The following is a 16,011-nucleotide window of genomic DNA, read 5'->3' as shown; positions in this document are numbered from 1 at the left end:
AACATACTTACATACAGGTAAAAATGGGGGTAACATGCAAGAAAGATGGGACTTTCCTCCACTGCTACACAACACACAGGCATTATATGTGGACCTCCCAAACAGCTCAACATACAACCATCTTCCCAGCTTGATAAGACAGCTTGTGTCTTATCTAGAGATGCCCTATAGATACTGCCTTACACTACAGCACTCCAGATAAGCATGCTTGTCTTCCAGTACACTAAAGATAGGCACCCTTCCTAAAAACTCCCAGCACATGACGCCAACAACGCCCAACACATGCAACCTACCTTAAAGTGGAATACACATAGGGTCCTAGCAAACAGCTTCCTACAGATCTACCTTACCCACCGGAACCCTACACAGGAAGTACTACCACACTGCAACATACACAGAAGTGTTACACACAGGAACTCTAAATTTACTGCCTACATCTACAGCTCCCTAGGCATGCCTACATCCCTTTCAGTGCCCTAAAACTCACAGATCATCAAGACTCACACTGTAGCATTATACACTGTGAGATTTTCCTTACAGTAACCTACACATAGAGGGTTAATTTGACACTAAAGCAATGCCCTGGATATGTAAACTTACCTTGTAGATATACATGCAGCCCCGACACCAGGAGCCTTACCTTGCTCTGGACTTCCCACGGCTTGGCAATGGCAGACAGATCACATGCTGTCATCATCATGGCCCTAGGGAAAAAACGAGAAGGCAGGTCATCCATAGAGTGACCACATGCAGTCAGGGATAAGGACAGACCAAAGAATGGTCAGGCGATTGATTTCTGTCACTCGCAGAAAAGTGACTTACTGTGCTTCCCTCCCCGGCAAAGAAGCAGCCTAACTTACTTTAAGAAAACTCCAGGGACTGATTTACAAGGCCTTTGCGCCACCATTGCATTATTTTCTTTTGATGAAATGGTGGGGCAAGCAGTGCTCTCCACTGCTCCACATTTACAAACTGATGCATAAGGCCCAATGTGTCAGTTTATAAAGCCTAATGTCATATTATACATGTGCCAGGTATACTTTATGCAAGGTAGGTGTTCCCACGGGAAAAGCCATGCAGAAATGACAGTGAAATTTACAACATTTCACTGTCATTCTGTGACTTCACTGCTCCAGAAGTTCCTGCCTGCTCAGAGCAGGCATAAACTGACGCAGGGCTTTTCTCAATGTGGGCCTCCTGGCATTGCTGGAGTAGCATCATTTTTTTAAACGCTAGTCTAGTAATGCGTGAGTTTAGTGCCACAGATACATCAGAATTTCTGACACGTGTGAAAATGTGCGCCACAGAGCTCTGTATTGTGAATACAGTGCTTCATGGACGTCATTAAGGGGTCACCAGGGGTCACAGCTGCGACCCCAGGCTTGCCCATTGCGACCCCTGGCTCTGCCTTTGCGACCCCTGACCACAGAGGTAGCAAAATCAGTGCCAGGAGCATTTGGGACTGCTTTCTCTTTGTATTCTGTCTTTTTTTATAGTCTCTGGCAGCTGAGGTGATTAAAAAAAGTTTTTTAAATGTATGTTATGTCCCTGTTTGCGGGTGAGAGTGTGTTTATGTGAGAGAGAGTGTAAGTGTGAATATGTATAAGTAAAAGTGAAGGACAAAGGGCTTGTGATGTCACTTCCGCTACACCTGGCATTTTAGTGAAATTACGTGCACGCAGTGCATCCATGGCGTTGATAGGGGGTCATAGGGCAGCACAAGGTATCTGACACATCGGAGCAGATGCATCAGATTCTTGTAAATGAGGAAATATGTGTCTATGGAACCAGCCCCAGAAACTACACTTACACCCACTTATTCATAAACTCGAGATTATGAGATCACATTCACTGGATCTTTCCACCCTGGAAGGACTCAAGAGACATTGGCACTGTGCTCGGATGGCCTGACGTCATACGTTAGAAGCATGTCTGTGGCATAGGGAGGTATTGTAATCATATTTATATAGCACTTACTACCCCTGACGAGGCGTCAAAGCGCTTTTCGATGAGTAGCACGCTACTCTGGAACCCAACAAGAATTAGTGATGGATTAGTATTGTTAAATAATGAGTACAGTTTTAGTATTATTATGAGTTAATTTGAGCTGCGGATGTGAGAGTTTGTTAGTTAGATTGACTGGAGTAATGGAGGGGTGGAGGAGGAAAGAAATCCAGAAGTGTTAATTGGGAGTATATCCTTCATTTACTCAACCCAAAGGCTTGGGATGAGTAAAGGGGGGTAGAGGGGGGAGAGTATGTGGAAGGGTTAGGGAGAGCATAGTAGCAGGGTGAGATAAATGCAGGAGAATTTAGTAGGGTTGTGTGGGAGCTCACAGTAGTAGAGTGAGGTTTGGTGAGTTAGATGTGGAAGCGGAGGGAAGAGCTTAGGCAGAGTTGTTTAGGAGATGAAAGTAGTAGAAGGGATTTGGGATGAGTCAGAGTCAGAGTGAGAATGGAGGATAGTTTGATAGAGACATGACATATGATGATGAGTAGATAAGTGTGATAAGATGAGAGCAGGAATTCATAGATATCTAGTATAACAACCCACCCAGGAGCCATGCAATGATCCACAAACATGCCAAGCACAGAAACAACATATACACATACATATATATATATATATATATATATATATATATATATATATATACACACACACATACACATGAATACACACACATATGCACATACAATACATAATTAGAACCATGGGTAAAAAATACTTAGTCAAACAGGTTTAAAGAGTGTGTGTGTATTTTATTGTTATGACATAGTAGCAATACATATTTTCTAAAGAAACTATAAATAAATAGAAATATACATATAATCTGAAAAAATATTTATCAACATAGGCATATGCAGTTCATAGTTGTTTGAATATGGTGGTTATGAAGGAAAGAGCCAACTCTTGAGTAGTTTTCCGAAGACAAGAAAGTTATCTGTGGCTCTTATAGTTGGGGGTAATGAATTCCATAGTTTGGCTGCTTGGACGGAGAAGGATGTACCACTTATAGTCTTTTTCTTGTATGGTGGTGTTCTAAGGCGGGGTGCCAATCTTGAGCGGAGGGTTCTTTGTTGGATGTATTTGGTAATTTTCTTTCTGATAAAAAGCAGCCCTGTTCCATGTATAGCTTTGTGGGTGATACAAAGCAGCTTGAAAGTGCAAGATACAACATCACACATTCAAGAGGGCCCTGAGGCGGCTTCTGCTCAAACAAACGCAAAGCACAACATGCATTGCAAATAGCTCTGCTCCTGTGTTTACTCTCAGGACATACATTTCGGTAAAATGTTACCTTTCGTGAGTTTCTGTCTTGTGTCCGTTCTAAAAGTCACTTACTGATCACTTCAGGTTATTCTATGTAGTATGCGATTGCGTACTAAACATAAGGGTTATAGCTGTGTTATTTTTATTACATTCTACAATGGCCGTGTAAAACTCTAATTGCTTTTAAGAAATTTTACTGATGTTTTAATCTAAAAAAGGTTTGAGGTTGTAATATCTGCAAAGACGATCAGCTCCATGAGATGAATGGGTTAGACTGGACAACATTTGAGGAGGAAGGCAAGATGGCTGCTCACCTCTGAAGATCCAGGCATCAATCAGGTTCTGGGTCCACAGTGACAGTCAGGAACACTGTTGATGCTTCACTAGTTTAGCGGAAGAATCATATACTGTTCGAGGAAGTGGTCATAGGGTGGTGGAGGAGCTCCTGTTGCTGTCCCAGTGGCAGTGGTTTGAAGCCTGGACAATGCTAGTGATTAACCATGGTGAACACGTGCATCGCCCATAGCCCTCAATGAGGGGGAAGGTTTGGCACCAGTTTAACCATTATCCAAGAAAATTTCAAAGATATCCTGGCCTAAGTTTAGTTCCTGAGGAGGCATGGTGATGAGGTAATAAAAATGTCAGGGAAGGTGAAGAAAAGAATGAAATCCGACTTTTACAATTTAAATGGTAAAGAGCAGAGTGTTGCAAATGAAGAGGACATTGTTCAATTCAGCGTTCTAGTCAAGAAGCAGAAAGAGATATTGTAGGAACTGGAAAGTAGAAAAATCCACTACTACATTGGAGACCAAGCTGGAAGCGATGGAGCCCAAGATAAAAACCGTGGAGTCGGTGACATCCTCGTTGGAATGTGGTGTAGATGGCTTGGAGTCCAGGTTGGGAATCATATGGGAGCAAGGAACAGACTGAGAGGACTTTAGGGGAGCAGTGACGGAAGCAACGTGTATCCTAGAAAACAAACAGGGTAATCGAGAAAGACTGGAGATGCCAATCAACTAGGGGCTTTTAGATACGATCCCACAGAGGGTAGCCTCTCTCAGAGAAGCTCTTCAAGCCGAAGGTGGACACATTCTTTGTTCCCTAGGCTGACTTTGCCATGCTGAACCCCCGCCCCCTGAAAACTATGATAAACTATGTAGAAACATTTATATGAAAGGTTTCACAGCAGACAAAAATATCAAATGATTGTCAAATATTTGTATTATACAAGTGCTCAATGTGAAAGGTGAACACTCCATGCAAGGGCTAGGAAAAAACAGCCCAATGCAATCAACCAGGAAACATTATGACATATTACATATATACAATAATTACAGAGCTTTTCTAATGCTTTGTAGACCATGTAGTTCAGATTTTACACTCTCTATTAAAATAAATCCAAGACATAGTTTTGCCATTTATTTGAATGGTGTTTCGACCGATCATTAATTAAGGGTCATCATCAGGACGAGGAAGAGCTACCTGAGCACTTTAAGTGTCTATGTCATATACACACCAATTGAGACCTCTAGATTAGAGCAAAACACACACCTTACGGTAAGACTGAAATGCTTTGATGAGCACCACTTAAGAGCCCTATTCAAAAACTATTGTCTTGCAAGAGAGAGAGCTCACGCTCAAAGAGGAGTAACTACGCCACCTGATAATATGATCAACGTGTCAGCATAAGAGTGAATGCATCCAAGGGCGTCAATTCACCAAAATGCTAGGGGTAGCGGAAGTGACATCACATGCCTTTAACCTTTACTTTCACTCACAGACACATACTTACACATGCACACAAATTCACACTTACACACACAGACTCTCACATAAACACTGTTACCCGCAAACAGGCACACAACATACATTCAAAAGCATTTGTACTTACCTCAGCTGCAATGGGAGGGCATATTCACATTTTTATTATACTAATAGTGAATAATACTGTATTATTCACTATTAGTGTAATAAAAATTGATAGAAAACAGAGAGAGGAGCCCCAATTGACGTCCATAAGGACCAGCTACCACTGTGCCCCTGGCACTATATATGACACTTTTGAAGCCAGGTGTCACAAAGGGCAAGCCCCTAAATGATGTATATGATTGCATCCTGTGTGAAGAAGTAGTGAAAATCCCCATTTCATCAGATATGAGGCTAATCAAAGTGAGGGCGCACAGACACCCAAAATAGTGGCCTAGGAACATCTGGTGATTACATTCAAAAGTGCAAGTATTGTCGAACGCTCACACTGGTGTGTGTCCGGCGTCCCATGTGATGGAATCCTGAGCTAAAATGGTATGTGGCACTGGATACATGCCAGTGCTTTATGCTGTATTAATTATACCATTTTTGGGGAATAGTCCCAAAAGTGACACTTTGATGTAGACTATTGCTGCATGTTTACATTCATGGCCATGTTGTGGTTAAGGTCTACAGGTTGCTCCTGTTGTTTATTCTGACCCTCAAGAAGAGGCAAAAGCTGCAAACGATCTGTTGAGCCCTGATGGAGCTAAGAGAATGAGCAGCAGTGTGGAGGCTAGCAACAGTAGGGGCTTATTTACAAGCCCTCATGGCGCAGTGCAGCACATTGAGTACCACCCTGTGCCACACTGTGCCATGGGTAGAAATATGCGATATCTACAAGATACAGTTAATTTTTGTCCTCTCCCACTGAGCTAGCGCTAAAATTAGCTGCCTAGCACCAACACAGGCACCCTTGCAGCATGGTGCAAGGGTGCCTGCGTTGTGGGGATGATTGTTTATGTGCAGGAAGGTGTCCCTAACTGCCCATATACAATCAATAATTGTGATTTGTTTCTTCTATGTGGGCTGCAGAATGAAGAATGCAGCACACACAGAAGTAGCAAATCCTCATTATTCAAATGTTGTTTATGCGCAGGAAGGAACACCTTCCTGCACATAAGCAATCATTATTGCCATTTTGCTCTATCTATGTGTGCTGCAGAATGAGAAAGCAAAAACAAGGAAAATTAAAAGTATTTCTCCTCGTTGCACCACTCTAACAGCACCCCTAGCGTGACGTAAGTTTTTGGCGCTGCCTCAGGTTTACAATTTCTTGTAAATCCGGGGCAGTTTCAAAGGAAATGGGTATTGCATGGAAACGCCAACAGCAACACCCATTGCACCGCCCCTCTGCTGCGGGAAGCTGCGTTGGGGGCTCCATATTTCCAAAAGCGGATTTAAGCCATGCAAAGTGGCTTAGCCTCATCCTGTAAATGTGGAAAAAGGCACAGCGCCACTGGAGTGTCGCTGAAAGTGATGATCCAGTGGCCCTAGGGGTGGAGCTACTGTGGCGCAGGGTGGCACAAAAAGTGTATTGCTGCGCCACCCTGCACCACCAGGAAAGGGCAGAAATGCACCATATCTACAAGATACAGCACATTTCTGTCCTGTCCCCCATGCTGGCGCTGAAATTAGCTGCCTAGTGCCAACACAGGTACCCTTGCACCATAGTGCAAGGGTGAGTGCGCTGCAGGAAATGATTGTTGATGTGCAGGAAGGTGTCTCTTCCTGCATATAAACAATCATTAATGCGTTTAGTTTTTTCTATGTGTGCTGCAGAATGCAGCACACATAGTAAAAGCAAAAACGAGGATAAATAAAAGTATTTCTCCTCGTTACGCCATTCTAATGCCACCTCTGGGGTGGTGTTAGTTTTTAATTCGTTTTTGGTGCTGCCTCAGATGCACTATTTCTCATAAATCTGGGGCGGTGTCAAAAGTAATGGGTGTTATGTGGAAACGCCCACAGCAACACCTTTTGCACCCCCTCTGTCACAGAAAATTGTGTCAAGGGGCCCATATTTACAAGGCGGCGTTAATTCACGCAAAGTTGCTTAGTGCCACCTTGTAAATGTTGAATTGGGCTCAGCGCCACCCAAGTGATGCTCAGGTGGTGCTAGGGGCTTGTAAATAACCCTCTAAATGTTTTTTTGCAGGTAAACAAGACGTGTGGAAGCAGTACCGTCATTTCTGGATGGAGTGAAGTCCACTACTGGGTCACAGTAAGAAGCTGCAAACTGAGATTCTTATAATTGACTGGGATGTGAAATTTCACACGTGATACTCTCTTTGACGACGAGGGTATGGTGAATGGAAGGATACATGAGCTCTTAAACGAAGTGTGATGAACTTGTGACCAAAATGTGCAACATTCATCGAGGCAGATGTGCAAATTATTACAGTATGAAATAGGCACGCCTTTCTATAACCATGGCCTTTGCAAACTACACTCAAAGCCAGTGGACGCAGACGCTTTGCTCCCAAACACTTACATGACGATTTCCTTCCGGGTTTGCTCCAGTATCATATAGTCTGTCCAGGCCGCTTCACTCTCGAATGTCTTTGACTGGTCTACGATCTTTTGGAACATCGTTCTTTTCCTGCAGACAGAGTAGAGAGGTATCAACAGAACCGCAGACGATGCATCTAGCGAGCGGTGTGCTCTTTATTTGTGCGCTCCACAATAAAGAAGGCAGGTATGCAGATTGTGTGGCTGCGTTTGTTTGGTTTGTTGAATTATTTATTCTATGGTACAAAATAGGACCTCACAAGGTGGCCACCGACATAGTACTGCAAAGGCGTGGGTAACTGCACATAGATATTGTGATCGTGTATATATCCACATGCTGTGACCTCTAGAAAGACATTGGTCAGTATCAGTGGCCCTGAGCAGACATCTGTAGTTGATATTGTTGCCTTTGCACGCTGTCTTCAATAAGTTTGATAAAGTCTTGGTGGCAGAAAGAGATGAGACACCAACTGCCCGAGGAGGGGTAAAGATACACCATCGGGCATCACCAGCTGCGAGGCGCTGTAGGAGAGAACAGTTGAGAGTCCTGACTGAAAGTGGGAGGGCATAGTTTAATTTCCATTAAAAGAGCATGTGAGGGGCAAATTTGAGGGGAATCTCTGGCACTGGGCATAGATGCAATTGGGAGATCCTGGGAAAAGGGGACCAGACTTCATTGCAAGCAAAAACTTGAACTGAAATTCACCAGATTTCAGGACTTGTCTTGGGAACTTGGCATCCAAAATTTATACATATTTTTGGCATTCAAAATATACACATTTACATTGCTTTTAACAATCAGCCATAGGCTTATGGCAGCTGCTTATAAAACCGTTGTTTAGCTTGTACTCTCTCCAGTGGTACACCATATCTCATTTCACAAGACTTCCATTAAGGAAATCACAGATAATTACTCATCTCAATATTACATCTGTCCCACAAAAGATATAATTTGCGTTGTTCTGTTATGGCAGCGTACTTGTTGATTAGAGAGTCGAGAAGATATTCCTCCACCTAGAACTTCTTAAAAGTTGCACTCTGACCTACTGCATAATGAAGAACTATCTATCACACACTGCACTTGAAACGTGGACTTACTTGAAATAGAGGGCCAAGTCTGTGGCTATGATGGCAATGTCCATCATGCGGATAGCATGTTCGTACTGCCTCCGGTTGAGGTTTTGATAGATGTTAATGCTCTGCAGAGTAGAACAAGCAGTAAAAAATCTCATCTCAAATGCCTTAAGCAGTGAACGAGATCTCCAACTTAAGTTAATTTAGAGGAATGTAAACCTCAGTCCTGAAAACAAAATCCCCACCCACATTTTTGTACCTCAGCAAAAATGCAAGTGAGATTGCATCACTGACACGGATGCAACACAGGCCCATGCAGCCCAAGAGGGAATTAATCACCAAATAAAGGAGCCTGATGTTTGTATTTGCCTTACATCTACAACGGAGAGTTAAGAAGAGCAATGGATGAACAAGCACTGGCAAAACCACAGGTTTCGACCATGCAAGGGCTATTGGCTTTTACAATGTGTTTAGCCATGTTGTACACCAGCATGGCTGCTGTTCAGTATGGGTAAAAATTTGTGGCATAGAGAAGAGTGGTGTAGAATGGAGTGGCAAAGAGTGGAGTTGCAAAGAGTAACATAGAGTGGAGAAGAGTAGAGTGTTGTGGAGTAGAGTGGAGGGAAGTAGTATGGAGTAGAGTGGCAGAAAGTGGCGAAGATTAGAGTAGGGTGTCGTAGAGTGGAGTTTCGAGGAGTAGAGTGGAGAGACAGAGACTGGAGGCACGTAAAGTGGAATAAAGTGTCGTAGAGAAGAGAGTCGTAGAGTGGAATGTCATAAAGTGGTATAGAGGAGAGAGGAACATAGGGAAGTGGAGTAGAGTAGAGTGCAGTCATCGACTAAAGTGTTGTGAAGTGGTGTGGAGTAGAGTGGGGTGGCAGAGAGTGGAGGGGCATACAGTGGAGTGGCATGGTGTGGCATTGAATGGAGTGGCATATAGTGGCAGAGAGTAGAGTGTTGTAGAGTGGAGTGCAGTAGAGTGGAGAAGATTGTCATACAGTGGAACAGAGTGGAGGGGTGTAGAGTGTCATAGAGTGAAGTAACATAGGGTGGAGTATAGCGGAGTAAAGTGGAGGCGCATAAAGTTGAGGGTTCTAGAGTGGAGTAAAGTGGAGTAGAGTGAATTGTTGTAGAGTGAAGTGGAATGGCATAAGATAGAGTGGAGTAAAGGGTCATAGACTGGAGTGGCATAGAGTGGAGTAAAGTAGCATGGCATGTCGTAGAGTGGAGTGTTGTACAGTGGAGTGCTGTAGAGTGGAGTGACGTGGAGTGAAGTGGAGTGTCGTAGAGTGGAGTAGAGTGGCCTAATGTGAAGTGGCCTAGGGTGGCATAGAGTGGAGTGGAGTGTGGGGGAGAACAGTGTTGTGTCGTAGATTAGAGTGTCGCAGAGTAGAGAGAAGTGTGGGGGAGTGTCATGGAGTATCATGTTGTAAAGTAAAGTGACTTAGAGTGAAGGGGCATAGAGTGGAGAAGAGTGTTGTAGAGAGGAGTGTTGTGGAGTGGAGTGGTATAGTGTGGGGTATGCATGGTGTGGTAGTACAGTGCCATTACAAACAACACATTTTCAATCGAAAATGACAATTACTTTTGCACATACGGTTTTACAGATAAAACTATACAGCACACAAATGATAATGTGTGGAAATGGCATTACCTAGTGACTGATTTGTTCCGATCATATTAAAATATTTTTTCCACCACACTTTTGATATAATTCTGATATATTCTGAAATATTTGCACAGTTCATGTACAGACATTTACATTTTGTTGTATGCTAGAAAAAGTAACTTTCTTTTCCCAGTGCAAAATTGTCACAAAAATCCACTCACTTTGAAGTCATAGAGAGAAAAGTAAACGCCAAACTTCCTTGGAAAACAGAGCCTGACATTTGACCTCTGTCTTCGAACACACAGCAAATGTGACAAGATAAGAACACATTTTAAAGGCCTTTTCACAAAAGCAAAGGCAAGAGAAATACAAGGAGTGATAGGAGCAAGGTTTGTTCCACGGTAGAGACGGAAAACATGCTGGATAGCCTAAAACAAATCAAGCCAACAAATAGAAAGCCAGAAAAAAACGAGTTACAAACCGTAACGCCAGTGGTAAGAATAGGCAGAATACATTCCCAGGGAAGCTTTCAAAATTCCTACAAGAAGTCTTTTGGTAAACAGACAGCTGTGCTGTCTGGTTGGCTTCAACCTAAAAAAAAGATGGGGTATTGGTGGTTCTCTCCACTGTCACCCGTGATCCCATTTACAAGGTGCAGAGAATGATGGTAGCGCACCTCTGTGATTCTTGAGATCATAGTGACTTCCTTCTAGGTTTAAAAAAAACCTATTTTATGAATAGCAGAGCGAGAATCAAAGTGAATTTAAAATGCAAAAAAATGAATGTATTAAATAGGCTCATAGTGTGCTGGCGATAAGAAAATACAGACAGAAATGCGATCAAACATGAAAAACTATGACAGATTTCATATACACAATAATTGCAGCATGTCCAGCTTGCTCATTTTATGTAGTGTACATTAAAATAAAGTTCCAGACCTGCTCAAGAGCCCCCTAGTTTCAGACCCGATCAAGAGCCATTAGGTGTCACTGGGGCTTGTTCCGGAGAGACAGTCATTTTTAATCTGGTTCTTCTCAAATGCACTGTCAGACGTATTCACTAATGTTACACCCCATTGGCAGGAGGGTCACATGCACTTACTTTAACTGCTTCAACCAGTTTGTATGTGGTGGGGCTTATGTGCACTAACAGGGACAGATTCCCAGGAGCTTATTTTTATTTGCAATATTTTGGCACAGGACAAAACTGCAAAGATTCTTGCTGCGCTGCCCTGCGTCAAAAGAAAAGGGCAGGAATACGCTCTATCTATGAGATCCACACATTCCTGTCTGCTTACTCTGCATTGACCCACAATTGGCTGCCAGGCGTCAACACTGGCACCCCTATACCATGGTGCAAGGGTGTCTGCATTGTAGAAATTATTGTTTTTGTACAGAGAGTCACACCTTCCTGAACAAAACAATCAATTGAGGTGTTTTCCTCCTATGTGTACTGCAGAATGCACTTGAGTTGAGTCATTAAGAAACATCTTTTAATATCCATCAAAGTCCACCGGTCAAGACTCTTGATGTACACTCACAAAAGTCTCTATACGTCTCTTTACCTCCCAGACAGGCAAATTGACCTGGAGGTCATGGCAATGACAGAATTCACATTAGCAGAATGCGGCACAGATAGAGAGAGGAAAAGACGAGGAGAAATAATGTTTTTTCTCCTTGTTACGCTTCTCCTGGGGAGGTGTAGGCTTTTGACGCATTCCCAGATTTACAAAACCTTGTAAATCTGGGAATGCATCAAAATCCGTGGGTATTGTGTGGGAACACCCGCTGCAATGCCCATGGAATGCCTCTTTGATGAAGAGTAAGACAACACATCGATTTGCGCTGCGTTGCCTTACTCCATATCTACAAGGCCATGAAAAGTAATGCGTGGCCTTGCAGATATGGGCCTGCAGTCTATGTCACCCATTCGTCTCAAAAAGTGATGCACCAGCGGCACAAGCCACTTGTAAATATGCCCCCCAGATTTTACCTACAGGTTTGCATCATATCCAGCATCAGGGACTGTGTCATCCAATAAATGTCTACATGATGTTTCCTTCTACGACAAATTCACCTAGTTTAACTACTGATGGGGGCCAATTACATGAACAAATGGAATAGCTTTCTCTTTTAAAGCTCTGGTGAGACTAGCATGCACAAGCTGCCATGGTTTCAGCCATTTCATATTTTATGCGGTGGTGAGGGACACATGACAAAACAGCGGTAGCTGCATCTATTATAAATGCCGGTGGCGGGAGTCCCATGCAATAATAGACAGCTGCTTCAGTTTATATACTGTTGAGTATCCTGATCCTGTAGGGAGTATTTTGTCCATGTGCTGATGTGGTCACTGACAATGATGAAGACAGCTGCCCTCATTTTAAAAACTGAGTGGTTGGATGGCACAACAGAGACAGCTCTATCTATTTTATCTGCTGGTGGGATTAGCTCATTGGTCAATTAAATTTGCCACACTGAATCAAGGCAAAGTACATTTTGCAGGAGGTTTGTGAGCAAAAGCCTTTTCCAGAATCAATCAGAGGTCTCTTCCATGCTAATTCTGGTTCAAACTTTGTTGTGGGGTGAGGTTGGGAGAAGGTGACATAAACTAAAAAAGATCTGCCAATTGTCGTGGGTGAAAGGGAGGCGTGATTGAGAGGACAGAGACACTGGTACTGCAAACCGTCAGGCCATTCTGATGACTCATTTCCTCACGGAATGGTGTTGTTTGATACAGCAGATGCTGTATGAAAGAAATTGGTAGAAATCGATGAAGTGGAAAAGCATAAATGGTGAAAGTAGATATGATATCTAAGGAAAGTGGGTAGAGATAGACTGAGACACAACTTGGAGAGGTTCAGTCTACCCCAGGGCTTAGGTCTGAGGCTCCCCAATGGCCTTAACTTCACTCAGGGAGCATCAAAGCATTTGCAGAATTAAAGCCTTTAAATAAATATTCCTACCTCATCTTGGAGCAGGGTTTTGCTGAAATCCAAGTGGTGTCTTTCTAGGATGGAAGAGCCATGGAGTTTGGCGAGAGGGTGGGCTGACCTGCAAAAATACAAGTGACAAGAAAAAGATGATTACATAGAACCATTGCAGGGCAGGGACAGAAGAACAAATTTGACTTTTTAGAACATCTTACAATTTCGTGACAGAACAATCTGCCTCTGCATGTGCAGCAGTAGCTCTCTGGGCATACTCACTTCATCTGGTACAGGTTATTGGTGCCACGGTGGTCGATGTCATGACAAAATGCTGCTGTCACCATTGCCATGGCCTCCAGGTCTGTATAGTAGCGCTTCAGTTTTCCTGTCTGGGAGATAAAGAGACAGAAAGAGACCTTTGTGAGTGTCCATCAAGAGTTTTAAGCGGCAGATTTTGATGTATGTCAAAAGATGCTTCTTAATGACTCTTCTCAAATGCATCTGCCTGCAATAACTGCCAGCATGCATTGAAAATCTCTTGATAGCCCTACAGATCGGTTAACCTGTGGTTTCATGTAACCACTGACTAGGTGCTGAAGGCCAGCTGAAAATGGTCCAACAATGTGTTTTTGCGGCACATACCATAAGAAGAGTGAACATGGTCTGCCCAACGTTGAAACCATGGCGCCAGTTGTGGTATGTGATTTTACGATAGCCTTTGCTGATTGAGTACAGGAAGCGCACAAGGACCTGTGAAACAACAAAAGAATGGTTCAGGCTGGTGGAAAAAGACCTGCCAGAGACAGTTAATGAGGGAGAAATAGACAACAAACAACCTGCCAAGCACAATGACTATGTCAGTACCTGTGATCCATTCCCAGCAAAGAAAAAAACAACAGAGGGTGTCCTCTTTGACTGGGTTAATGCGTTAACATAATCAATAGTTAATCATCACTGTAAAATGCTTACTTTGATTGTAGCAAGGTAGAGGAGATCCACTGAGCATAAGTATTAGTCACTAGTTCATTACAAGGTTAAGCATCTTTCTTCTTTCGATCAGCACACTTCTCTAATAGCAAACGCTGATGGTCAGCAGGAGGTTTTGACCTTATGTACTGTGAGTCCTCACAAAGAAAGCCTTCTATGATTTGGTTCTGTCTCTTCCACGCCTTGGGCTCTATCTGTGACCTCTCTGTGTTTTGATTGGTCTCCTAGAAATCTGTGAATGAATCATAATCTACCAGTCACAGGCCTTGTCTATGATGAGATCAGAATCTAGTAGAACATTTGGCTTGTCTGTGAAAAAATAAAATATACATGACCAAGACCTATTCTGTTATTGGATTAGACTATCAGGTTCTGGGCCCTGTATGTACATCAGGCTCTTCTAGGCCACAAGATTGGTCTGTGATTGATTCACCAAGAGCACTGTTTGAGGTTGAAACAGAACCTACCATGTCATGGGTCCTGCCTGTGAGTGGATCAGAAACAGCCATCTGATAGTCCTCGTTAGTGATTGAACGATATTAAGAGCTCCATCAGGCTCTGGACATTGCCAGAGATTGTCTTAAGAGTCTACCACGCCTTGGTCTTGTGTGTAAATGACAGTAAAAACTCTTAAAAGCCATTTTCATTTTCACTGGATCATACTATATATATATATATATATATATATATATATATAGATAGATATAGATATATGTGCAAAAAGGAAGAGAGAACTCTGGGTAGTTCCAAGTTTAGGTGGAGAGCGGCTTCAGTAAGGAGCACCCTGCAACACTAGCGACATTCTAGATTTGCACACCTCAAATGTCTGTTTATCTAGCAAAGTTTTTAAGCATAGGATAAACACAGTGCTATCCACGCCGAACTAGATAGTGACAAAGTCTTTTGCCAGTTGTACAGCAAAGTCTTTCAGCGTAGGTTTGACACAATATCAACCTTGCCGAGCTGTAAAATGACAAAAATCTGGCACTTTGAAGCCTTGATAGTGAGGCCTGTCTTTTGCAGGGCCTCCAAAACTTTCCACAGGTGGACCAGGTGATCATCCCAGGTGGAGCCAAAGACAGCTATATCGTCCAGATATGCTGCCCTGAAAGCCTCCAACCCTTGCAGGACTGTATTCACCAACCTCTGAAAAGTGACAGGTGCATTTTTCAAACCAAAGGGCATTACTGTGAATTGGTAGTGCCCTCCAATAGTCGAAAATGCAGTTTTTGCTTTAGCATCCTCTGATAACTTGATCTGCCAATACCCTGCAGTCAAATCAAAGGTGCTTAGATACTTGGCAGATGCCAGTGTATTTATGAGCTCCTCTGCCCTGGGTATAGGGTGAGCATCAGTTTTTGTTACCTGGTTGAGACCTCTGTAGTCTACACAAAACCTCATCTCCCTTTTTCCATCTTTTGAGTGAGGCTTTGGTACAAGCACCACAGGAGAGGCCCATGGGCTTTCAGAGTGTTCAACCACTCCTAGTTCAAGCATTTTCTGAACTTCTTGCTTTATGCAGTCCCTGACATGGTCAGGCTGCCTATAGATTTTACTTTTGATACTCCAGTATCAATTGAGTGTTCACACCAAGATGTGGTGCCTGGCACAGTTGAAAAGAGTTCAGAAAACTGACCTAGGAGATTTATGCAGTTGTCTTTCTGCTCAGCAGTAAGACAGTCTGCCAAAACTACACCTTCCACTAGAGCATCCTTTTCTGTGGATCAGGGAGAGGGTCACTCTCTTCTTCCTGTCCTTCATCTGTTGCCATGAGTAGGGTGAGATCAGCCCTGTCATAGTAGGGTTTCAGGCGATTGACATG

General features: G+C 43.1%; 1 protein-coding gene across 2 annotated transcripts in view; it reads right to left on the bottom strand.

Annotated features, from left to right (window-relative positions):
* The window catches only part of PDE6A (phosphodiesterase 6A), a 333,514-nt gene that overhangs the window by 23,912 nt on the left and 293,591 nt on the right, over positions 1-16,011 (bottom strand). For both annotated transcript variants that reach the window (XM_069244608.1, XM_069244606.1), the window contains exons 13-18: positions 13,845-13,952; positions 13,482-13,591; positions 13,239-13,326; positions 8,689-8,789; positions 7,574-7,681; positions 641-704 (exon numbers count right to left, since the gene is read on the bottom strand). In XM_069244608.1, the coding sequence (XP_069100709.1) occupies positions 641-704; positions 7,574-7,681; positions 8,689-8,789; positions 13,239-13,326; positions 13,482-13,591; positions 13,845-13,952 (579 nt within the window). The remainder of the gene's footprint in view (positions 1-640; positions 705-7,573; positions 7,682-8,688; positions 8,790-13,238; positions 13,327-13,481; positions 13,592-13,844; positions 13,953-16,011) is intronic.

Source organism: Pleurodeles waltl, chromosome 7 (assembly GCF_031143425.1).
Source record: "Pleurodeles waltl isolate 20211129_DDA chromosome 7, aPleWal1.hap1.20221129, whole genome shotgun sequence".
Lineage (NCBI taxonomy): Eukaryota > Metazoa > Chordata > Amphibia > Caudata > Salamandridae > Pleurodeles > Pleurodeles waltl.
Note: the sequence above shows the minus strand (reverse complement) of the source record. Positions and strands in the feature narration are given on the sequence as shown.